Here is a 25,896-nt window from a genome sequence, read left to right on the forward strand (position 1 = left end):
CGGAAATTTCCAAAATTTACAACTTTTCGGTCACTCTCGTTGAACTGGAAAAATGTCTGTCTTTATTACATCTAATATTTCGAAGAAATCAGTCCCACTGTATTCGGCTAGAGATTGGTTTGGTTAGGCTTTTGTTTAAGTAAAATTTCGGCTCTTTCGTCAGGGTTTTGTTTATGTCCCCAATTCCCTAATCGCTTAATTATTTAACTAATTCTTAAGTAGAAATAAGTTGAAACCAGTTACTTTGTACTTGAATATTTGTAGTCTCTGGAAAAAGTGGAAAGACAAATTTTTATGACAACGGATACATAAATCGTAAATTCAAGAAAAATAAATTCTAGAGCTTTTTCTGTACCTGGTGCATCTCTATCATTCATTAAATTTAGTTGTAAATTATGCTACCAAAGTAACAGTTAATTTTTTAACATTATACAAGAATTGTACATGTTTTTTCCTACATCCCTTTGAAGATGGGACATACAAAATCGTAATATCACTAGTTTAACATTGAAATCCGTAATATAAAATCTGAGAGCGGAATAAATATATCAAATATTTTAACGGATTTTTTTTAAAACTCCTGTCAACTATACAGAAAACTATCATAAAAATATACAGGTAAATTCTTATCGGTTGGGTTAAGTTATAAATCTACTCGTGGTTCACGTAATCGGGCGAGGGCGGCCAAATATCTAGTGGGCAGGCGGCTAACAGCTTGGAACTGGTCCTGGTTAGAATTGGATGCGGTATACATGTAGCATCCAGACAAGGTCCTAGGCTTCCACCGGCTAAACCAGGTGATGTTGGTGCCCTGTAAAGCGCATGCGCGAATCTGGCTTTTCGGATGCTGACAATACAGCATTCCTACTCCGCCACTATTCGAATATACAATAGCAATCTTATTTTTTTTTCACGTGTAGTATAGAAATTTGTAATAAGATACATAATGCAGTTATAATAAAATATTGTGCGATTATTTTCATATAATTAAAATTAATATGTATTTATTTTTTAGAAAATACAAGGGAAACAGCGCATCCACCGCTTCTAATGACGGCACGCCACTGCATATAAGTATTCCCGGCTGAAAGAAAGGAAATGTATCATTCTGCAGTTGATGCTCAGTGCCAAATTCTGTTAAACTTCGCTTTAACTTTTTCATTTCGTCGTACTTTTGTGTACTTTTTTTAATGATTTATGCATGCTAACTTGTTAAATTTGTGTTAAATTTAAATTCCATTAAAATGCTTTTATAAATGTATTTTTTCGGGATGTGAGATGGATTAATCTAAATTACATTATTCCTTGTGGGAAAAATTCGTTCGATATTCGAACAGCCTATGGAACGAAATTCGTTCGAATTACGAAGTACCATTGTATAAGGTCATACAAGTATATATACTCGCATGTAGGCTATATCAGTGTTTCTCAAACTTTTTGCTCACGCGATCTAGTAATACGGTATATGTATTTGTTCGTATTGGTTCCGCGACCCAAATGTTTATAATATAAAGTTTTTTTAAAAAACCAGGTAAATTGGAGTCACCGTATATTATATAACAAAATTTAAAATGTGCATTACTGATGATAACTTCCACATGTGAAATGTAACTTTAAATTTCTAGTAAAAGCGGTTCGAGACATTTTTGACTTGTAACAACAAAAATTAAACTTGAAGTAAGTTATTATTGAAATTTAATTATTAAAAATGACGATTGTAAATTAAAAACAGTTTCAAAATTACTCTTTAAAAAATATTACAAGTTTTTTTTAATAAACTTTAATTAAAAGAGAAGGAAATGGGGATATAGAAGGGATCATGTGTCATATCTCGAGTAGGGTCGGACTTAATTAATGAAGATTTTACTCGTTATTAGCACTTACATTTTCTTTCTTTTTTTTTTTTCTTTTTTATAAAACTTATCTCTACCCTCAAAATTAAGCTTTTTGTCATAATAATAATAATAATATAAAAAGTTTTAATTAAAATAAATATCATAAAAAGATGGCGCAACACGCAATTTTAAATGTTTTTGCCGGAAAAGTTACGTAACTTGTTAATGGATTTTTAAACTTTTTAATTAGCTTTCTATCATTTTCCATTTTATGAAAAGGTACTGTACAGTACATTTCTACGATATCAAAGCTAGCCATTCCGTAGAGATCGTATAAGCCTACCTGAATTCGTTTTAATTTGTTTATAAGTTCGTTGTCAACAGTTTATTTAAGAAATCGCTAATGATAAAACAAATGATTATAAACTATCAATCTTTTTAATTACAAAATTTGTAATTTTATTTACTGTTCTTTTATTAATATTGAAATTGATATTCCCAGTTTATTAATTCTGAATATATTATTATTAGAATATGAAATGCATAAGGATAAGATATAAACGCCTACACCAAGTGCATGTATTGTTTCATAACTGGAGTGAAACTTCAGATAATAATGAATTTACTGGTGTAATATTAATGCAATTCTACATCGATTTGAAAAAAACGACATTTCGTTGATAAGATTAAAGCGTTAAACAATTCCAAACTCGTTTATTATTATTGTCTTCATTCTACAATTAGAACTGATTATACTTTTCGGTGCATTTTAACGAATTGAATATAACAATTTTTATAAGGACATTATTCGAATTTAACAATTCAAAAAATAATATACAACCAGAACAATCATGTGATTAAAATTTATCATTATATCGTTGATAATGGTAAATTTTCGCATATCATTAAAACTTATCATTATCAACTAAATAATGATAAGTTTCCGACAACAAAAAGCTTAGAAACGAGCACAAAGTTTATTTCTTTATAAGCAGATCCAGCTCTGCGCGTTTTGTTCGAAATGATGTGGAAAATCTTCCTCTCTACCATATTTATTTTTAAATTAGTTCAATCCCTAGATATTCCGAATGATGATGTGCTTAATTATAATGCAATCAACCAACTGAACAATTTACAGAAGGAATTGCTGAGAGTAATATCGGCAATACCAGAATTCGCCATAGTATCTCCCTCTTTGTATAATTCAAGACTTTTTAAAGGAAATAAAACCCACCAGATTATTGATTTTAATAAGTGGATTTCGAACGTAACAACTGAAAATGTACTCGAAAATAATACAACAGATATGCATAATTATGATTTTAAAGATATAAAGTCACTCGCAGCTAACCGGACAGGAAATAAATGTAACATGGATTTAATTTATTTGATGTTTAGTTTTTCTAAGGAAGCGAGATTACAAAGTAAGTGAGACTTTTATTGATATGTTTTCTTTGTAATCGTTGAAGATTTGTTATTGTTATATATCAATTGAATGGAAATTTTATTAGTGTTGGATGCTGCTGGAAAGCCTTCTTCTGGATTAAGAAAAGGAAATTTAAAATGGCTTGGAGATTTCAAAGAATGTCGAGAAGTAACTGTACCTCTAAAAGTCATCGATAATATGAATTTCGGAAATTTTAAAGGAAAATACTGTTCAATGTCTTTGATTGTTGGTATCTGGTAAAAACTTAAAGTTAAAAAATGTTTTCTGATTTGGTTATAATAAAAACATTTTTAATTGCATATCAAGTTAGGTATAGACGTTGGTATTTGTGTCCCAGATTCATGTAATGAAGAAATATTATCAAATGATCTGAAAGAACTATCTACATTTTTAAGTAAGTTAACAAATTTTTTTAATCTTTATGATTCTTTTTGAAGTTATTTTTTAATTCCTATCTTTTGTAAGATCTAATTTGTTATCAGTTGAATTTATTTTGAAAACAATAAATTTACTTATGAACAGTTTTTCGAGTACATCATAATGCCTATTTGTCATTATACTTTTTATAGTTTATATTCCTTGGATGAAAATGGTCGTGCCGTTTATTTATACTGCAGGAATTACTTGTCAAAATTCTTCTTTAAAATGGGAAACTGGCGAAATAGTATACATGTGAGTTTGAGTGTAAAGTTTTAAAATGCGCTTTAATTTAATGTACTAAAAATTAATTAAAATGTACCAACAGGTGTGTGATTTGCATATTTGCTTTCTTCATTGTAATTGGCACAATATGTGATATTATAATTAAAATTAAAAAGTATTTATCGGTTAAGACGGAAAATAAAAGTTTACCCGAGAATTATAATCCAGGAGAATATTACGATGAATCTGAAACAAACAATGAAAATGAATTAATTATAAACAGCACAACAGTACAGCAAGAAGAGACTGAATCAGGTTATACACTTAAATATTTTATAAAAATTAATAATATTAAATTTAATATCGTCATTCTGTTTTTTTTAATCATTAGCAATCGTAAAATTCTTAATTTGTTTTTCATTATACACTAATGGAGTAAAAATTTTAAGCACCGAAAATACTAGCAGTCAATTACAATGTGTTCACGGAATTCGCTTCTTGAGCATGTGTTGGATTATTCTGGGTCATACTTTTCTTTCAGCTTTAGTTGTTACAGGTAAATATATTATACAGTGTATATATATATATAATTAAATTATATTATATATGTTTTTTTTTCAAAAAGAAATTAGCTTATATTTATAAATTATATTTTATGTTCATAAGAAAATCTAGCCGACTACGTAGATTATGTTGAAAAGTTTTCTGCTCTATTCATAATTCAAGCCACATATTCTGTTGACACCTTCTTTTTGTTAAGGTAGGAAAATCATTCATTTTAAATAAATCAAAATGCTATTATATAATGATAATAGATTAATATAATGATTTTGATCATTTTTTATCAGCGGGCTTCTGCTATCATATTTATTTCTAAAAAATTATGAAAAAAGTACTAAAAAGTTCAATTGGGTATATTATTATCTTCATCGAATATGGAGGTAAGTTTTGTTATACTTCTTTCTATAAATATTATGAAAAATATTACGAATAAAATATGTTAGGGTATGAATATTATAAGCTGTATTTCAAATTTTAATTTTGTAAATAGAGTGTAGAATAATCTATTACCATTGTTGTGCAATGGATTACAATTGTCATTGTAAAAGAACCATAAAATTAAAATTTTAAATTAAAATACAGTGAAATCTCGGGTTTAGAACAATTCGGTTTTTATGAACAAAATTTTGAACGACATATTTGCCCCAATTGCCGAAGGAGCTACAGATTAGATAGACGCAGATGATCAACTCCCTGTACTTAAAGAATTACAAGACGACGGCCCGACCAATCATATTTATAAACACTAGGTAGCCAGTTATTTGAAGCTAAATTCATAAAATAATAATTAAAACTGGTTTTTTACACCGAAACTGAAACTGAATCTAAAATTAAAAATAAAATCAAAATTAATTAATTAATTTAAATTAAAGCAATTGAAACAATATTTCGGAAAATGTGGATAAAGTACGTGTTGTCTGTCTTGATTAATTTGGTTCTATTTTCATCCAGGCATAAGAGTGAAGTCTCTGTAACACTGAAAGTGTTAGTTTCGAATTCGATTGGCGGTGACGGAACATTTGGCTTTTAATATATAATATAGAATAGATATAGACATAGATATAGATAATATTATATTATATAAAAATTACAATTGCATTTTTAGCTGTATCATGTATAAAAATTGCCTACAATGCATTTTTAAGCATGAAATACAGCTAAAAAGGTAAAAAAAAACAGACTTTGTTTTAAAGGTCAAGAACGGATTAATCCAATTTACATTGTTTCTTGTGGGAGATTTGTTTCGGTTTGAGAACAACTTTTAGGAACGAATTAAGTTCTAAAACTGAGGTTTGACTGTATTAAATTAACTTTGCATAATTTCAGATTAACTCCTGTGTACATGATGGTCTTAGGATTATACACGACAATTTTTTTGCGTATGGGTAATGGTCCTTTATGGCCAAAGGAAGTCGATAATGGTAATTGTAAAAAGTATTGGTGGCGAAATTTGCTATATATTCATAATTTGGAACCCCAGTCAGATATGGTAAAAGTATATAACAGTTTAATGTGAAATACAGTTTTATTAAAACTAACAAAATTTTATTATTTATAGTGCATGGCGTGGACGTGGTATTTGGCAAATGACATGCAGTTCTACATCATTAGTCCAATATTCCTGATCCTTTTATGGAAGTAAGATTTTAACATTAAATTAAATTATAAAATAAATTATGTTTGTATTTACATTTAATTCGTTTAGATTTCCCGTTATCGGTTTCGTAGTGATGTATGTCGCGTTAGGCATTTCTTCAATTACTACGGGAATTCTAGCTACTAATGGCAATACATTTTCAATTTTTTCGTGGATCGGTGACAACGGATCAGATTCGTCAAATATGTAAGTTTAAGTTTACTTTATATTTAATAACGTCAAATTTTTTACGAAAAACACACCGATATTTTAATTTGCAGACAAGTGTCTGACAATGTTTTCGAAGTTATATACGAAAAACCTTATTGTCGTATTGGACCTTATTTGATAGGAATTGCCACCGGTTATGCCCTGCATAAAATGAATTACTGCAAAAATCTTTTGAATAAAGTAAGTCAACGAATTGTTTTTCATGTATACTAAGTACTGTATATTCATATCCCATTTAAAAAACTGGTAAAACAGATTGAAAAAGTAAAGCTCAGCAAAAACGTCTAAATAAAGAAAACTTTTTAAATTTGTGGGATAAGAATACCGGAAGCAGATTTGACAGTAAAACTTAGCATGTGAATAAAGTTCACGTTACACAGACTACAACTACAGGATGTTTTGGATGAAGCAATGTCACCGTGATACTAAATGAGAAAAATAAGCATCGTCACAGAAACAGGCTTCGTGCTTTACTTTGTGCCGTTGTACATATATAAATTTGGCTGAACGTTCGAATAACTTTAAGCAGTATCAGTGAAGGGAGTTTGAGGTTTTCTCTCTTTTTTAATGAGATATTTGGGATAAATGAGATAAGTATTTTTCAGTCATTAATAATTTTATGACAAAATATTTTTTAGATAGACTGAAGATATTCCCCAGGGTCCCAGAGAATAAGTATAAAAAATTTGGCGTAAATCGGGCAAAGGGTTTATGAGTAAATAATAATGATGAAATGAGGGGAGGGGCAGGTGTCCAGGTTTCGTGGTATTCTATATTTTCCTCGAGGTCTCTGAGAATAAATGTGAAAAATCTGGTGCAGATCAAAACAGAGACACATTCTATCATCTATATACACTAGTAGACAAAAGGTCTCAAAACGTGGAGATTTGAAAAAAAATCAGAGGATAAAATTTGACAATTCCAATATTTTCCAATATTTTCCCTTGTTATGTATATGTTAACCGTTTTTAGTCAAAACCCGTTTTTAGTTAGAACGCATTTTAACTAGTTGAAACTGGTTTATACTGGATGTCTTTGTTTAAACCCGTTTTGTCTAGTTAAAACTAGTTTTAACTCAAATTCATTTTTGACTAGCAGTAAATTCTAGTTATAACTAGACAAAACGGGTTTTGTCTCGTTAATTTACTGCTGTGCATGTTTTGATTTTAGATAAAACTAGTTTTAACTTTTAACATTAACTAATTTTAGCTACATAAATATGTTTAGGGGAAATAAATAAAGTTATGTATAGTGATTCGAGGGAAGATGCCTAACATTTTGCTTATGAAAAAAATTATAGCGATAATTTGGGTTTTGGAGTCCTCTAACGAAAATATCATATTCTTGAGTATGTTTTTTAAATAAAACTTTGGAGTATATGAAAAATAATTGTCTATTGTGTTTGCAATGACGACTTTTTCACAGTCTGGCATTTTAAAGCATCTCACCCCAAGTATCCGGGTGAGATGCCAAATGCCATTAGGGTGAGATAACAAACATAATTGCATAAAATTAATTTTCGAATATCTTAACCAAATTTAATTTATTGAATATGTAGTACAAAGTACTTCATAGTAAGTATAACAACACAGTTTCCGCCCGTTCTAACGTGTTCTATAGCTAGCTGAAAGCTTTTTTCAGTCCAAAAACCTTTTTGAGAAATCTTTATATAATTTCTATGCATATCCTGCAATAAAACGAGAAAACAAAAATTTATTAAAAATAGGCATATTGGAATTCAGTTAACAAAAAATAGCCATGTTACCCCAAGAAAAATGTGGCATCTTTTCCATTTGTTGGGGTAAGATACCTAGTGGAGTCACGTGTTTCAGCATGTCCCATCGGGATCGGCGGTAGCTGACAATGGAAACTTTAAAACTTTAACTACATCACACATTAATTGTTTTTCGCAATTTTTAATAAATTCTATTTTAACTTTTAGTTTTAAAATTACTCTAGAGATATTTCACAACAAAAACTTTGTTCTTATCTTGCTTTAATTCTTCTCAAATGTAGAAAATGAGGTAACAGTAGCCAACTACAGCTTTCCGCACTTTATTGGTCCAACGATTCATCATACAAACACATGACAATATGTGACGTCACCGTTTGAAAGTATCAAAAATTAGGCATCTTTCCCCGCTTACCATCTCACCCCGAATCACTCTATATGTTGCAGTCAAAACCAGTTTTTAGTTAAAACGCGTTCTAACTAAAAACGGGTTTTGACTGCAACATATACATAAGAACCAGAAAAGTAAAATGGGACATTATTTTATAACTATTCTATTTTTAAATTATTAGGCTTGTATTAATAGATTAAAAATAATCGCAAAACGTCATATCACGTAGTAGTCGACTGACCTATGAAATTTTAAAATTTTAAAAATGGGCTGTAATTTTATAAATACTCAATATTTTTAAATAAAACTGTCAAAAGGATCACAAAAGTGATGGCCAGCTCTCGAAAAAGCTATCAAACACGTGTAGACTCATATTTTTCGGTAGCTTCATATCGTTATAATCTCTCTCGTTTTAAGTCTAGTGGAAAAAATGCCGAATTATGTCCAGCACGGTTCAACGAATTTATCCAAAATTTTACGGCTTCCGTAATCCTCATCGCGGACATATATATTAAATTTTATTCAAATCGGTTCATTGGTCTTGGAGATAGTAATTAACGGTTAAATTTGGCACTTTAACATTACACGTGTGTCTGAGCTTTACTGTAGAGCCCTACTACGATCTATGATATTCATAAAAATATTCATATTAAAAGCATTTTAATATTTTTAGACAGTGTTAGCAATCGGTTGGATTGTGGCTATTGCTCTTTCTTCAAGCGTTATTTTTGGTATATATCATACTCACATGGGAGTAATTGCTTCTTCCGTCTATAACGCTTTCTGTCGTACAACATGGAGTATAGCTGTTGCCTGGGTGATTTTTGTATGTTTGGCCGGATACGGAGGTAAATTTTGTAAAGTAAAAAATTTCCATCTGAAATTATATCTCGATATTTAATTTTATTACATAAAGAAGCATATTTTAAAAATTTTTAGGAGCTGTTAATTCAATTTTATCGTGGAAAGCGTGGATTCCCTTAAGCAGATTAACTTACGCTGCATATCTTGTACATCCAATTGTCATAGAAGGATATTTTGGTTCTCTTATTAAACTAATCTATTTTCAGATGGATTCTATGGTAAGTATAAATGCTGAAATAAGTGCTTTTAATACGTTGATCTAAATTTATGCTATAGATAAATCGCCTCAATACTAAGCAATATAATTGTTTTAAATTTTAATGTTACACGACTTTGAAATTAATAGAAATTCGAGAAAATTTAGCGTCATTTCTGTGATAATAAATTTGTTAAATAGTTAAATAACGTTTCTGTTAAATAGCTATTCATAACGTTAACAATTTAATAAAAAATAATAACACGATTAAACAGGATGGTAGTAAAAGTTTCTCCCGGCCAATTATTTCAAAAAATAACAGAACGATGGAGATAGATCTTTTGCTGACGTATGTTATGTCTGACGTGTGCTAAACAGTGGTGAAAATTTCCATCCCGTAATTGTTTGTAATTGTTGACAATATGATTGTGTTGCCCGTCAATTACAAACTTGTAACATATGAAAAATATGTAATATTGTTTTTAGTGCATTCTGAAATATTAAATGGGATCCCTGAACAAACATTCTATTGATAGTATGATATACTTCTCTGCACAACACATAACGACTAGTGTATCACTTCAAGAAACGAATGCAATACAAGAGTTTTTTTTAATTTAACTTTGTGGGAACTAAGAAAACCTTCTCGGCAAGCCCATTATGGATTCGGCATGCCAACCGGTGGGGAGGGACGGGACCAATCATATCAGGACGCACTTCGTCCGAAAAATTTCTGGAATTTTCGACTTGTGCGGATTTGACCCCAAATCTCCTACAATGTATCTCCTACATGTTCTCTTTCCGCCCTGTAGGAACTAAACGGGCCTCTTTTAGCAAGAACTTTATGGGTTGGACCAGACCCATAATGGGGCTGCCGGGTGGTGGATCCCATAGAGTGGTAAGCGAACGCCTTAATCTCTCTGCCATCCGGCACTTATTTAATGATTTAAAACATCAATATTATTTATTCGAGTATCGCCGTAAATTTTCAAATATTCAAATATTTAATCAAATATTTTAATTTTTAAATTCATGAAAAACTTAAGCCAAAAAGTTTTAAATTAAAATATAACTCTAGTAATTAAAGAAATTTTAATAAATATGTTTCAAATCAAAGAGTTATTCCAGGGGCGGATCTACATAGGGATTAATAGAGCGTAAGCCCTGGGCTTCAAGTGTCAAGGACCCACAAAAATTGAATTACTATCATAAATTTTTGATACCTTTTCATTAACAATGAGCACTTATCGTATAGTAACTATTTTTTATTATATTTATTATTATATTAATAATATAATAATGTTGATAATTTATAGTATTATTTGTTTTATTGTAATCAATGTAACGTAATTGGTCGGTAATTAATCAATGTAAATATTTTTTTATTCCTTATGTTTTTTTTTATATAAGATATAAAGTTTGTCATTCAACAGCATTTCGTAAATAAATATATTTCAACTCTGATTTTGATGTTATTAAAAGATGAATTTTGAACCCAATTTAAAGATTCTTAATCTAACAAAAAATGAGGCCCCATTGGACTTCAATAAGCTCTAGGCCCCGAAAAATCTAGATCCGCCCTGGTAATTTCATCTGAATAAAATGTCACGCAGTTTGCTATCAAAATAGTTTCTTAAAACAATTAAACTTTAATTAAAATAATTATTTAAAATACTAGGACAAAAATTTGATACATTACAAAATTCTAATGCATAGAAGTTCCACATAAGTGTCTTCTTTATTTCGTAACGTCCTTTACACACTTCGGAAACAAACAGTCCTTACGGCAGAGTCGAGGGACTGTTTATAGTATGGCGGCTGAGTACTGTACAGGGAAAGTAGCCTATATAGGAAAGTCGACCAGTACGGCTGTTGTTCTCGAAGTTTATTACGGCATCAAGTTTCTTAAAAATGAATATTTTTTAAGATGCTGATTTCTATAAGTTGTTTACAGCAGTGGTCCCCAACTGCCGGGCCGCGGACCGGTACCGGTCCGTGGATCAAATGGTACCGGGCCGCCCAAGGAACATTAAATTATTTCCATTTTATTTACTATGGTATTTCCTCGGGTTTATGCGACTTTTAATGGACGACGGAACAACGGAATAAACTGGACATAAGAAACACACTTCGGGTGTCATTATCTCCTATTACCCCCAGATGGAACCGTCTCGTTGCAAAGAAACAAGCTCAGGGTTCTCATTGATTTAGCGTTCTGGTGAGTTAAAATGTTGAATCACGTTATATTCATTTCTTGGTGTAACTGTATTTTATTTTGAAGGCATGTTTAAATACAGTTAAATTAAAATTATCAAACGTTGATCGGTCCGCGGCAATAAGAAGGTTGGGGTCCGCTGGTTTACAGGATTACAAAAATTCACAGAACTGAATATAAAAGTCCTTAATCCACGAAAACTATCGTTATTTGGATCAGAAAATAGTATTTTAGTTGTTGTAGATATGCATTATACTCTTTAAATTCTAGCTTTAATTATTGTCTATTTTGAACATTTATTAAGTACTGTAATGACATTCAAACGTACAAAACAAACTGTTATGAAATAAATTACATTTGTATAATAGTTCATATTTTACTTTATTTTAAATAACTGTTTGTTACTAAATAATCTGTTTTTGTAATTGTGATAAAGTACTGTATATACAGTATTTATTATCTAATGTTTATCGCACGTAACAATGAAATTTCTTTTCATAGATAACATACTATTTAGGAATTCTAATGTCATCGTATTTGGCTGCTTTTGTTGTATCTGTTGTATTCGAAAGTCCTATGATGGCTCTCGAGAAATTTATTTTAGACAAAATGAAAAAGGAATAAAAAGAAACAGCCGTTTGTAAAATAAGGATTCTCTTTGTGATCATCTCAATTGGCCTTTTCCAGTGACCAAAGGAGAAACAACACTTGATATTTTCTTGTAAAATAATTAAAATTTTGTTTGTTGTAAAATTTGAATAAATAAAGAATAGTTTAAAAAATTTCTCTAGCAATTAAAAATAATTTTAGCACTATCACACGCAAATACGTTGGATGCCAGTCCCTAAGGCGCTTACATGAGGTTTGTTGTTCAAATGTGCACCCTAAAATTAGTCGTAAAAATAATTTAGAAATTTTCAAATTGAATTATCACTGCATCTATTTCTGCCATTCCATCAAGAACTCAACATGAATTGAATCTTTGATAGAATTGTTACAGTTTATTGAACTATTTTGACCAAACTAAATGTTTTCTAAAACAAAAACGGTCTTATTTAACAATTAATAGAAGTTCGGAAAGGTAAATAAATTTAAATTAATATAAACTTAAATAAAACATTTAATAGATTTATTTTTTATAATACAGTCAGCTATTACAAAATTCCTATTTCGTACAGAATGATTCATCTAGAAAATTTTGTCGTTAATTTATATTTTGAGGAAAACGAAATTTGTTTACTCAAAGTATAAATTTAAATGCTAAATTTACACATTAATTCTAATTTGTTTCAAATTCTAATTTTACTCTTGATAAATAATAAAATTTACCTCTGACCTGTATAATATCACTCGGATAAACATGCTCGGATCATGATGTCATACTAGATATAATTGAAAGTTAAATTATAGTACTTTTGATTAACTGAAGTAGTAATCAAATTTGATTTTAAATCTATAAGAAATTCAGTTCCTTCCGAAAACAATACGATTATTCTAAACATTACATTACATAGAAACGTTTGCAAAAAAAACAAGAAATTTCACGTGACTATTTCGTTCACGCAATTGATTGCTACATATGTTTAACTATAAAAATTATGTAGCTTTGTAAATTGTATACTAATAGCTAATGTTTAATACGATACAGTACATACAAAAAATTAACATTTTGAGGGGCTCGGGAAAAGAACGATTACAGTTCATTTATACTAAAAACTGGAAACTTTAATTTCAAAGTTTGACAACTTGCCAAGCTGAAAGTATACATAATAATGATAAATAAATTAATATTTGATAAAATTTATTTGTTGTAGTCATAAGTAAATCGAATATTGATTATTTTTTAAATATAAATTAGCCCCATTTTCTATATAGTTATAAAAATCAATAAAAATTGTACAATAAAAATGTAGTAGTATTGTAAAACTGAAAATGAACATGTACTATACCTATACTGTAAAAGCTAATTTTGAATTTTATAATACTATTTTTTAAATTTTGCTTCCTTCTTCGCTGCTGAATTACATAATTCCATAAATATTCTCTTTCAAAAAATTCAAAAGAGATGATTACTAGTCTGAAGTCATCATTATAATGGCAATTGTTATAAGAGATGCTATCAAAAGTCCAATTATACTAAATTTTATTATTACAAAATACGTACTATAATTTTTAAGTGTAATTTAGTATATAATGTACAACTATTTTATATGAAATAAATTCAATTGCAAAGTTATTTAAATGATTTATTAATGATATTCTGCGTTCGAATTTCGTGTATTTAATACTTCCTTTTTTAAAATAATTTTTCTAAGTATTGGGATAAAATTTGACAATTCCAATATTTTCCAATATTTTCCCTTGTTATGTATATGTTAACCGTTTTTAGTCAAAACCCGTTTTTAGTTAGAACGCATTTTAACTAGTTGAAACTGGTTTATACTGGATGTCTTTGTTTAAACCCGTTTTGTCTAGTTAAAACTAGTTTTAACTCAAATTCATTTTTGACTAGCAGTAAATTCTAGTTAATTTACTGCTGTGCATGTTTTGATTTTAGATAAAACTAGTTTTAACTTTTAACATTAACTAATTTTAGCTACATAAATATGTTTAGGGGAAATAAATAAAGTTATGTATAGTGATTCGAGGGAAGATGCCTAACATTTTGCTTATGAAAAAAATTATAGCGATAATTTGGGTTTTGGAGTCCTCTAACGAAAATATCATATTCTTGAGTATGTTTTTTAAATAAAACTTTGGAGTATATGAAAAATAATTGTCTATTGTGTTTGCAATGACGACTTTTTCACAGTCTGGCATTTTAAAGCATCTCACCCCAAGTATCCGGGTGAGATGCCAAATGCCATTAGGGTGAGATAACAAACATAATTGCATAAAATTAATTTTTGANTAAATTAAAAATTGCATGGATCAGATGTCATTTCGGATATTACAGAAATGAATTAGCGATGTGTAATAGTTTAACAACTATTACACATTTTGCAATGTTGTTATTTAGATGTGTAATAGTTGTTAAACTATTACACATCTAAATAACAACATTGCATTTAACAACTTACCTATTTAATTTGTTAAAATTAAATATGGACAGACATGAGACAGTAGGTGGAAGAAAGACGTTTACGTCAAAATAACCCATAAATTTACTCTCCTTATTTCCGAATGACAAAATTAAAATATTAAAGTCAATGCCTTTACGCTCGAGCAATTCTTTACAGAATACGGGAAATCAATCATTATTTAACCAGTTTTTCAAAAATGAATAATTCATGGTGTAACTGCGTGGATGGTATCTCATACAATTGAACACAATTGGACAAGGAAACTAATTAACTACTTTTACAATCAGCTTAACTTATTTCCTGCCCGATCTCTTTATCAAAAGTTTTAGAAAATGTTAAACACTTGAAGACGTTTAAAAAATGTATTATTGTTCATACGGCACCAGAACGAGCTAGTTAAATTGGTCAGAGGCCGTTGCACTTGTAATTAGATCTTTTGGTTATCGCGAGCTAGTGCTGGTCCTCAGTTTGTGTAGGGTTGAAATTGAAAGTGACGAAGCACTTTTACGAGCCCTGTTTTATAATGTTTATAAATGTTCACCATATTTTAAGCTGCTTTCGTGCGAAACTATTAATGATTTTATTCTTTGAAGTAGCCTATAATTTGATTCGTTAACTTAAATATGAAATAGAAAATCTGGAAACCGGTTGTTATACCGATACGCAAAATGATATTTATTTGAAAAATGACGTTGAATACTGCAAGGTTATTGGAAAACTGATAAATTTGAACAAATAAAAATCTTTAACTACTTTAATTTCCTTGCATAAACTCTTACTGTCTGAGCGTTTCAGACATCTGAGCTGGGCTTTCTGCCGTTGCACTTGCAATTGGATTTTATCCAAAATCGAAAATTTACAATATAATTAGACATTTCTAACATACGCTTTTGTCAGTAGATAACCCATTGTAAGTATGATGCTCTTTTATTTATTTTAAATAGCAAATTCTAAGAAAAATAAAATTAAATGTCTAACACAGGAATAAGCTAATTCGAAATTTAAATATTAGAAATGCTTTATTTATTTATAGATTAAAAAGTGTAGGATATTTTTCATTTATTGTCTCTATTATTACAGAAATTCAAAATATGAAAAATAATTTTAAAAGTCAACACTAATATGTTTTTTTTTTTCTTTTGAAAGAGAAAATAACACGTTAGTGCCATTTTTATACTCAAAAAAGATATACAATTAACAAAATTTTTTTTCATATATGTACTAGCAACTTTTATTACTTTTTAAGATAAATATTTAAAAAGTTTTACTATTGTGTCGTTAGGTTATGAGTTATTCACGATCAAAATGATTTTATTACAGATAGCAGTATGATTAAACTTGTAAAGTTTCGAGAGACAATATGGTCAATAAGATTTTTTATTGCTAACAGAAGCTTCATTATTTATTTAAAATGCTATTTATACTTGAATATTTATATAACTACTTTCTAATTTGTTTATACTTTTACAGTGTTTTAGTTTATGTACTGTACTTACTTTAAATAATTGTTAAAAAAATAAAACTTTTACGTATTTACATGAATTTTAAATTGCCCCCTAACATTTGCTTTTAGCTCCTTTGATAAAGTACGGACTCTTAAAATATCTAAAAACTATAAAAATATTGACAATTGTTTATAATTATTTAAATTAATACTTTAGATAATTGTAAACATCTGAATTAACTTTTAATGTCCAATTCCTATAATAATGACTATCGTAAGAAAACTAAGAAAAATGGCTAATTGTTAAATATCACATAGGATGTATGATATTTCAGTTTTTTTGCAATGAGAGACTATTTTGGATGGGAGATCAAAACTAAATTGTTCACTTACATTATACTCTGTATACTTTCATAGTGAACTAGTAAATCATTTTCCAGGAAAAAATTGTTCCATGTACAGTACATAAATAAAAAGATAAAGAGTCACTTTATAATTAACCTCTTTTGATTTCCATTGAAGATTATTGTTAGCCATTGTGCCTCAAATATTTTCTGTAATTTTCAAAAAAATAAGGATACAATTTCCACAAACTTATTATCAGCATTGTATTGTATTAATTTATTAGCCAATTCCTTTATGGTAGCTTTGCAAAATTTTTCTACCCATTATTTGACGGTTTCACCCACTTTCCACTTTGAATATTTTAACCGGATAAAAAGCGTTTTGTACTAATTTTGAGACATTTTACGACCTTGTAATTTAAACTGTGTCGCTATTTTTCATGAAAGCCGAAATAGAATTTGGATCCATGAGAAGGAAGTCGAAGATGCATGACAATTAAACTATCGAATAAATCCTCGTGCACTTGCATTTAGCTAATACATAGCAGAAGTAGATATAGTCTGGTGTAATATTTTGTCCACACCTTGTATATAATATATTGTACAGTTAGATGCATTAAATTCTAGAGAGAGAAAAGATGTGGGTATTATTCACTTGTTTTGTAGAGGCGATAGACATACAGATTAAGCAAAATCTACTTTTTGACTGGTTTAAGATCTGGTTTATGATTGATGGAATAACCACGTGTTTTCCAAACACGTGGTTATTCCATCACGTGTTTATCAAACATATATCCAACACGTGGTTATCAAACACGTGTTAGGAATGATGCTCTTGTCCTGGTGGACAAGAGCATCATTCCTAAAGCAATTCCCAGCTTGAACTCTTTTAAAACCCTTTTCCAAAGTTTAAATTAAGTTAAAATTCCTTTACAGGCATTACGAGCTCTCTCTCTGCATGAACGGTTATAATTTGTTTTAGAAATTTTTTCATCTTCCTTCACTTATAAAATCGATATTGTTTATTTAAATTTATCTGTATTAATGCATTTGTTTATAGAATTCAAATACGGCATATGTACTGCAATTAGGCTAAGTAGACTTTTACATGCAATCCTATCTATTTAAAAGAATTTTGACTATGTAAATGATGTTACGACTATATTTGCCATCATTGTTACTTTCCCGGATGTTAAAAGACATCACAGGAAAGTATTGTAATCGGGTCAAATTTGACCACCTTTTCTGCAATTCTCGACGTTTTAAGACCCCATGAATCCAAAAAGTAACAAAAGGGGATTCCCGGTGTTTGCTTGTGTTGCTTGTTTGTTTTCATGCTTGTTTATGTTGTTTGTTTGTTTGTTTGCTTGTAAACACAATCAAACAAACAAACAAACAACATAAACAAGCAAGAAAGTTCGTATAAGTTTATGTGTGTTTGTATGTATTTGTGTGTATGGAGGACGTCCATTTCGTTTAATATCTCAGGATGGGGTAAAGCTTCGAAAACAAACTTTTCAAAGTAACTTATATTTAAGAGGCATTTACGCTATTAAATTTTGAAGTACGGAAGTCAAAGGAGATAGGGAGATAAGGGAGTCATGTCTCCAGTAGGGTCGAGCATAGTGAAAATTTTACTCGTTGGCATTTATAATATTTACTAATATAAAACTAATTACTACCCTCAAAATGAAGTCTTTTGTGCCTTTTTATAATAGTTAATAATGACAAATTTATTTTTTAACAAAATTTCATAACACATAACACCACAAAATTTTTTAACTTTGAGCTAGTATTATAGTACTTTTAAAACTTAAATATTTTTTAAATGGAGCCTTTTATCACGATTCAACTAAATTATTCCTTAAGCTTTATTACTAAAATATTTTTATATACTAGTACAATTTAAAATTATAAGAATTCCGAACGACTCTTAACTTTCTATTCTATTACCGCGGAAGTCGACAAGAGGTCATATTTATATAAATAGAATGTGGTTAGAAAAATTTATCAACCTCCAGTGATAAATTCTAATCATAATCTAAAAAATGAACTTTGCTTCCTTTTCAATAGGATTTGCGACAATCGATAATACCAGATGTACAAACTTTTGTCTTTTATATTTATCTTCAAATTAATTGGATCGCTGAGTACTTCAGACGTCGATGTATTTGATGACAATACAGTGAGACAATTGAATAATTTACGAATAGAATGGCTGAAATTCATGTCGTCAGTACCAAATACTGCTTGGATAACACATAGCCTCTCATATCCTGGATTTCTCAATAAAAATGATCACCGTGGAATGTCCATCGACTTGAACCACTTGACATACAATGTATCGAACCATAACAATATGCTCGATGCAATTAACAATTCTGTAGACGCTATGCATTATGACATTAAATCTTCGGGAAATAAATGTAATTATGATTTGATTTATTTGTTGTTCAATTTACGAAAATCTTGGGCCGAACAAAGTGAGTATCGTATTTTATTCTCTTATTTTTAAAATACAAAATTATTTCTTATAAATGTAATTTAATTAGTGTTGGATGCCACTGGGAAATTGCCTTCTGGAATGTTAAAGGGAAATTTATTTTGGTTGGGTGATTTTAAACAGTGTCGAAATGTCACCGTACCACTAAAAGTTATTGGAAACTTTAATTTTGGAGGATTTAGAGGCGAATACTGTTATTTTACTTGGACAATTTCACTACAACAGGTAATTCTTTAATAAGAATTTATTCTATTTATACGTATCACATACAATGCCATTTTAAACTATAGTATCATGCCAGCATGCCTTTATATTTGGGTATATGTGTACCTGATTCGTGCACTGAAGAAATATTGAGGAATGATGCAAAAGCAGTAGCAAAAATTTTACGTAAGTTATTTTAATTTTATAAAAACGAATTTTTTAAAATCCTGTAATATAATAAACTCCACCTTTGTATTTGAAGAAAGTCAATTCTTACCAATAAAATTTGTTTATTGTTACCAAACCTAAAAAATTTACCAAATCTAAAGTAATTAGTAATTATTGTAAAATAGAATCATATTAAACAGAATTTTTTTACAGATTATATTCCTACAGTTAATAAACTTATAAAATACGTTAACAGTACGGAAATAACTTGTCAAATTTCTAATATAAAATGGGAGAATAGTCACATAGCTTACCTGTGAGTATATATTTTAAAACTTTGAATATATCTTTATAATATACTAACCGTTGTGAATTAGGTGTATATTGTCGATATTTGCCGTCTTTATGATCACTGGTACTTGGTGCGATGTCGCAAAAGTTCACAAGAATAAGAAAAAAATCATTACAGAAGATAACAATTCGAACATAGCCAATGGAAATTCTGCAGAAAGTTTTAACAGATACGAATTTAACAACGAAAATGCGGTAATCATCAGCTCAGAAATATCTGATTCCACAACGTATTTGGCAAATGACAAGAATTCCGAATCAGGTAATATTTAACTTTTCATAATTTGAAATTTTGAAGCTATAAAAATTGACTTTAATTTTCTTCTATTAGCAATTGTGGAATTCTTAATTTGTTTTTCTGTATACACAAATTTCGGTCAAATATTTAACACTAAAAACGTTAAGAAACCTTTACAATGCATTCATGGATTTCGTTTTATAAGCATGCTTTGGATCATTGTTGGATATACAATAGTCGAAATTTCAATGTTTTCTGGTAGGTTAAAATTGTTATTTTATTAAACATTACGAATTATTGATATATTGTTTTTTCCTATTTAGAAAATGGATTAGAATTTATGGATGTTTTAAAACAGCAATATTCTTTATTCATAATTCAAGGTACATTTGCAGTTGATACATTTTTCTTAATCGGGTAAGAAAACTTCTCTAATTTTCTTTTTAAAAATATAATTTTTAATGTCATATCCTTTATTTTGCTTTTTGTTTGAGTTTATATCAAAATTATTATTTCAACCACCAATAGTGCTGTTTTTGCCCAAACTTATCACAACAACTTCTGTATGTTATAACTCTCTTATACAGAAGTCGTTGTGATAAGTTTGGGGCACTAAAAAAACAGCACTATTGGGTTGCTGAAATAATAATCTTTTAACGTCATATTTTTGCTGTCTATTTGCAGTGGCTTTTTACTATCTTATTTATTTTTAAAAAGACATAAAGGAAAAAACAAACAATTTCATTGTACTCGTTATTATCTTCATCGAATTTGGAGGTAAATCAATTAGCTTTACCCCAAAATTTCATATTTTATGATATATTTCTCAATTCGTATTATTTTCAGGTTAACTCCTACATACCTAATGATTTTAGGGTTTTATGCAACTATCTGGTTACACGTAGGAATGGGTCCATTTTGGCCAAAAGAAAACACTCAATGCAAAAAATTTTGGTGGTGGAATCTCTTGTATATTGTAAATTTCAAAGATTTGTCGGATACGGTAATTTATCATTAAACTAAACTTGATTTTCAAAATTATCTAAACAATAATACAACTAATAATGCTATATTCATTGTAGTGTATGGGATGGACGTGGTATTTAGCCAACGACATGCAGTTCTATATCATCAGTCCGATATTTTTGATACTTTTATGGAAGTATGTTTTTTAATTTCGAAATCTATTTCACTAGTAATATAAATACTGTATTTTTATATTAAAATTGCACTTCAACTTTTCAGGTGTTCTCTTGGGGGAATCATATTGCTATGCATTACTTTAATTGCATCAATGATTGTCACGGGACTTCTCGGAAAATCCGGCATAATCTCAATATTTTCTGCTGTCGAAAATCTCGAATCAGATGTGGGAAAACTGCAAAATGAGTCAGTTTGTGTATCGTTTATTTGACATTATTACGCACGTTTTTTGTTTATAAGTGAAACTTTGTATTATTTGATTTCCAAACATTTAAGTAATTAATTTTTCTTTTTAGTTTTACGAATTATTATAATGATATTTACGTCAAGCCTTATTGTCGCATCGGGCCATATCTCGTAGGAATTCTCACCGGTTATGCTCTTCACAAAGCCAAACATTTCAAACATTATTTTAGTAGAGTATGTCTAAATTTAAATTGTGCTAATAATATTACTGTATATTTTTGTTGAATATACAATGTTTAATATTATTTGTTTTTTCAGAAAATTATATTTTTATGTTGGGTTTTGTCTTTGACTGTTACTTCTACGGTTATTTTTGCCGTTTATCATGCACATATGGGATCTGTGACTGCTTCTGCTTACAACGCTTTATCTCGAGTGACGTGGAGTATTGCTGTTGCTTGGATGATATTTGCTTGTACAGCAGGATTCGGAGGTATTCACACATAAAACAAAGATTATAAGGATAAATACCTGATCATATTTATAATAATGATTTAATTTTCAGGTAAAATTAATACAATATTATCATGGAAAGCGTGGATTCCGTTAAGCAGATTAACTTACTGCACGTTTCTTTTATACCCCATTGTTATGAAAACGTTTTTCAATTCTAGTTCCAAATCTTTTTACATTCAAATTGATACTTGTGTAAGTATTTGAACAAAATTTGTTGCTGGTGTGTTTGTATTTACTTCATAATAATTATAATCCCTATAATTATTTTGAAGTTGGTTATTGAGAACTAGACACTGCTAGTGTTCAATAATATTCTTTATTTTTTGCCGAAATCAAATTTTTTACTTTCGTTTTTATTTATTTATTTTTTTAATTTTAACTTTTTAACCTAAAAATAAGTTATGTAATCTTTTTTCCTGCGCTTATACATCGCAAAAATTTAGGTATGCTATTCCCTTAACTAGAAGAAGGCAAGTTAAGCAGATTCGTTTTAGTATAGTTGAACACAACTTGAACTCTTTACCTGCAACTTGCTTACACGTGGTGATTTCAAGTTGTAATTTATATATCGGAAATATTACTTTGTTTAAGCTTCAGCTTCGACAAACTTTTAGCAAATAAGGCGTTTCCACAGTAATAATTTCTTTAATTTTAAAAAAATTTAGAAAATGTTTTTGTTTCTTTAATTTATTGAGTCGTTCGAGAAAATAATCTATTTAAGTCTTGAGTTTTATAATCGTTTCTTTGATTTTCTTATTTATGCTATAACAAATTTGGAAATTTTAATTAAATCAGCGACATTATCCAGAAATGTAAACTATCAATAATGGTTGTCGCAACTTCTGATGGAATCTCAGGGGATCAGTTATTTCCATGTCTAATATCCGAAAATCCACTTTTCTCAAACTTTCGAATTATCTTTCTAATTGTGAGGACCGAACCAGGACCAGACTACAATTTCTTACGGCGACTAAACTCTCGAGGAGCTGCTGTTGGCACCCATTTTGGTAAAATAACTTTACAATTAACGGACGCTTATGCAAAGATGATCTGCATATTCAGAACGACTATCTGTAAGAATACTCTTGGGACGGTTGACTGCAACATTTATAATCATTGAATACCTAGAAAGGAAGGAAATAAATTTTATGTAAAGTTTCCATACTTGGAATCCACTAGTGACCGATTGGATTAAACTAATGAACACTGGTAGTTGGTGCGGGTTCACACTTCACTAAGAGGTTGCCACATGGAGTTCTCTCGGTTTTCTTCACTTGTCAACATCTAAATAGGGACCAATTTTCCATAAAATCTTCTCGTGAGGTACCCTTGGTAGATCGCTGAACTGTTGTGTTGTCTCATTTTGTCAGACCTTGGCGTCCCTATTGGCGAATTTTGAACAAATTATTTTCGATGAACCTTTTTTTACATGCCCTCAGTAGCACACCTACAAATTTTCCGACTTATTAGATCAAGCATTAGAAAGCTCGAAACAAAGAAAGTTTCATTTTGACCACTTCATATTTGCTTTCTCCAACGTAGATATCGGTCACTTTTCCTTTCAGAATGATTAGCTGTTTCCATCTAGTCACATAGATTAATATGTTTACAAAGCCTTTATTCCAAACCAAACCAAACTCTTTAATTAAAACAAATTAAAATTTTTCTCTTAAGCGAAATATAATTTTAACAAAACAAAAGGATAAACAGAAAAAAAAACAGTTAAAAGTAGTCTACTTATATTTAATTAAACAAATTTTATTCAAAACTTATTGCTGAAATTTTAAAAGATATTACTTATATGATAACAAAAAATACATAGAAAACACAGCTACAGAAAGATGCGACAGTTATTAAAATCTGACAATATTTATATATATATTATTTTTATTAATTTAATTCAAGCAACTATTTAATTCTGGTTTTATTCCTTTTTGTGTGGTTGAATAGTCCATGACAATAATGCATGTCTCTTATTTCCTATCTTTATTTCTTTATGGTAAATGCATAAAATTATTCCGTATAAATAATAATTTTAAAATGAAATATTATTATATAAGATTTTCGAATAAATTTTATCTAATATTACATTTATTTCATTAGCTAACTATCTTCTTTGGACTATTTATAATATCCTTTATGTGTGCTTTGCTTGCAAGTTTGACATTTGAATATTCTACAATGGCTCTTGAAAAATTTATCTTGAGAAGACTTTCAAAGAAATAAGTTAACATTTAAAAACTAAACTCTTTAAAAATAATTTTAATGATAAATATCATTCTGTATTTTCTTTCACAGTTATTTTGTTGTCATAGGGTAATATTGATTATAATTTTGTATATAACGTAAACAAACTTTTTTCCTTCCTGTACGTATGAATATAACTTATAGAAATCTGCAAAACTAGAAAATAAAACGTTCAGTTTAACTTATGAACAATACTATTGTATTGTTATTTTACAAAAATATTACCGTAAAGTGTTTAATATAAGGTAATTTAAATAATTTATACTTGTCTAATACTATTGTATAAACACTGATATAATTTATAATTATAAAATACGAATATTGATTGATAAATGAGGTCCACACTTCCATACAGCCACTGTTGTTATAACACAGAGAATAGAAGATAGTCGATGTAGCATTGTTATCCTTATTCTCTGTCATTCAAAAGTTCAAAGTTGTTCTCTTTGTTCAGAAGTTATATTGACGAATTGTTTTGGAATGGAAAGGTGGTTGTTTACACGAAGTCTTTCTGGAAGAGTAAATCATTTCAGAGAAATATTGTAAAATTTAATTTCAAGAAACGTATTCACAGACTAAGGCCAAGAAAAATTGCCATAACTCAAAATCGCACTCCAAAAAGTAACTCGAATAAGCTAAAGAACACGAATTTAGAGCTTATTTGACATCCTCTCACAACCTAAATAAGTTATATGAAACCACCAGACTTCACGGTGTTATCAAAATAAAAAGAAAAATTGAAAGTTTAACACTTTTCATCAAATTTTGAAGTTTAAACTACTGTAAGGAAATCAAAGAAATTAATCAAGGAAAGCTTTTTCATGGGAGAAATGCAAAAAATGAATTGAACGTTTAGAAAAATGCGTCACTCTAAATGAGTATGTTGAAAAATGAAGTGTAATTAAAATTAGATGCCCACTATTTTATTAAACTGAACACATTCTTCTTATTCTTCCCAAGCTAATTTTATAAAAATGGACATCTTATTTATCAACGATATTCGTAGAAAATATATTTACAAAGTATTAAATCAATTTTGTAAGTTTATAAATAAAGATGATTTTATTTCAAGTTATATGTTAATTTTTTTCGAAAAAGTTTACCAAAGGGTTCAATTAAAATATTTTTAAGTTAGTTTATTTGATATTGATTAACAATACTCAGTTACACGGATATAACTGAGTATTGTTACTGAGTGACCCGTAGACCCGTGTTAATGAGAAAAACATATGATATAATTTCTTAAAAAGTGTATACAAAAATGTAACCAGTCTAGTCTAAATTTAATTAAAGACGTTCATTAAATTATATTCTTTAAAATTTATTTAATTGCTATTTAAATATTCTGTTTATTACAGTCTAATGCAGTAGCCCCGAACTTTTCGAATGCCGCATAAATCGTAAATAAGTGGGCCACAAATATGTTGTATATGGTAAGACCCGTTTAATATCACATCCGTGGGACTCTGAATATTGTGACATTAAGCAAAGTTGACATTAAAAGGAGTCCTTCTAAAACATAACTAAAACAAAGCTTGAGACTTAATGAAATTACTTTAATTGCACTAGTATATATAGGCCTACTGTATATGTTCTACATTTGACACATAATAATCTTAACTGTTATGCATTTTATCATCAAACACAAAATTTATTACA

The 25,896-nt window shown here is 29.1% G+C and overlaps 1 protein-coding gene across 1 annotated transcript; it reads left to right on the forward strand.

Annotated features, from left to right (window-relative positions):
• Nucleotides 1-2,806: 2,806 nt before the first annotated feature.
• LOC111619407 lies at nt 2,807-25,207 on the forward strand. Its single transcript, XM_023361109.1, has 30 exons — nt 2,807-3,259; nt 3,347-3,507; nt 3,589-3,676; nt 3,852-3,954; nt 4,028-4,239; nt 4,316-4,480; nt 4,591-4,684; nt 4,773-4,865; nt 5,812-5,974; nt 6,044-6,123; nt 6,191-6,328; nt 6,403-6,532; nt 9,149-9,323; nt 9,415-9,557; nt 12,252-12,371; nt 18,720-19,104; nt 19,174-19,349; nt 19,415-19,514; nt 19,710-19,812; nt 19,874-20,109; nt 20,179-20,343; nt 20,409-20,502; nt 20,770-20,862; nt 20,932-21,088; nt 21,168-21,247; nt 21,331-21,474; nt 21,585-21,708; nt 21,793-21,967; nt 22,040-22,182; nt 24,094-25,207. The coding sequence occupies exons 1-30, from the start codon at nt 2,857-2,859 to the stop codon at nt 24,214-24,216; spliced, it is 4,566 nt and encodes a 1,521-aa protein (XP_023216877.1). The 5' UTR covers nt 2,807-2,856; the 3' UTR covers nt 24,217-25,207.
• The last annotated feature ends 689 nt before the right edge of the window (nt 25,208-25,896 follow it).

The sequence above is a fragment of the Centruroides sculpturatus genome, unplaced genomic scaffold (assembly GCF_000671375.1).
Source record: "Centruroides sculpturatus isolate CEXI.00-Female unplaced genomic scaffold, Cexi_2.0 scaffold266, whole genome shotgun sequence".
NCBI classification, from domain to species: Eukaryota; Metazoa; Arthropoda; class Arachnida; order Scorpiones; family Buthidae; genus Centruroides; species Centruroides sculpturatus.

Bases quoted from the DNA above. Each gene is read 5' to 3' on its own strand.
- LOC111619407 (XM_023361109.1), top strand. From the start codon at position 2,857: ATGATGTGGAAAATCTTCCTCTCTACCATATTTATTTTTAAATTAGTT. The intron at 4,240-4,315 runs GTTATACACTTA...TTTAATCATTAG, and splicing joins GCAAGAAGAGACTGAATCAG to CAATCGTAAAATTCTTAATT. The intron at 4,685-4,772 runs GTAGGAAAATCA...ATTTTTTATCAG, and splicing joins GACACCTTCTTTTTGTTAAG to CGGGCTTCTGCTATCATATT.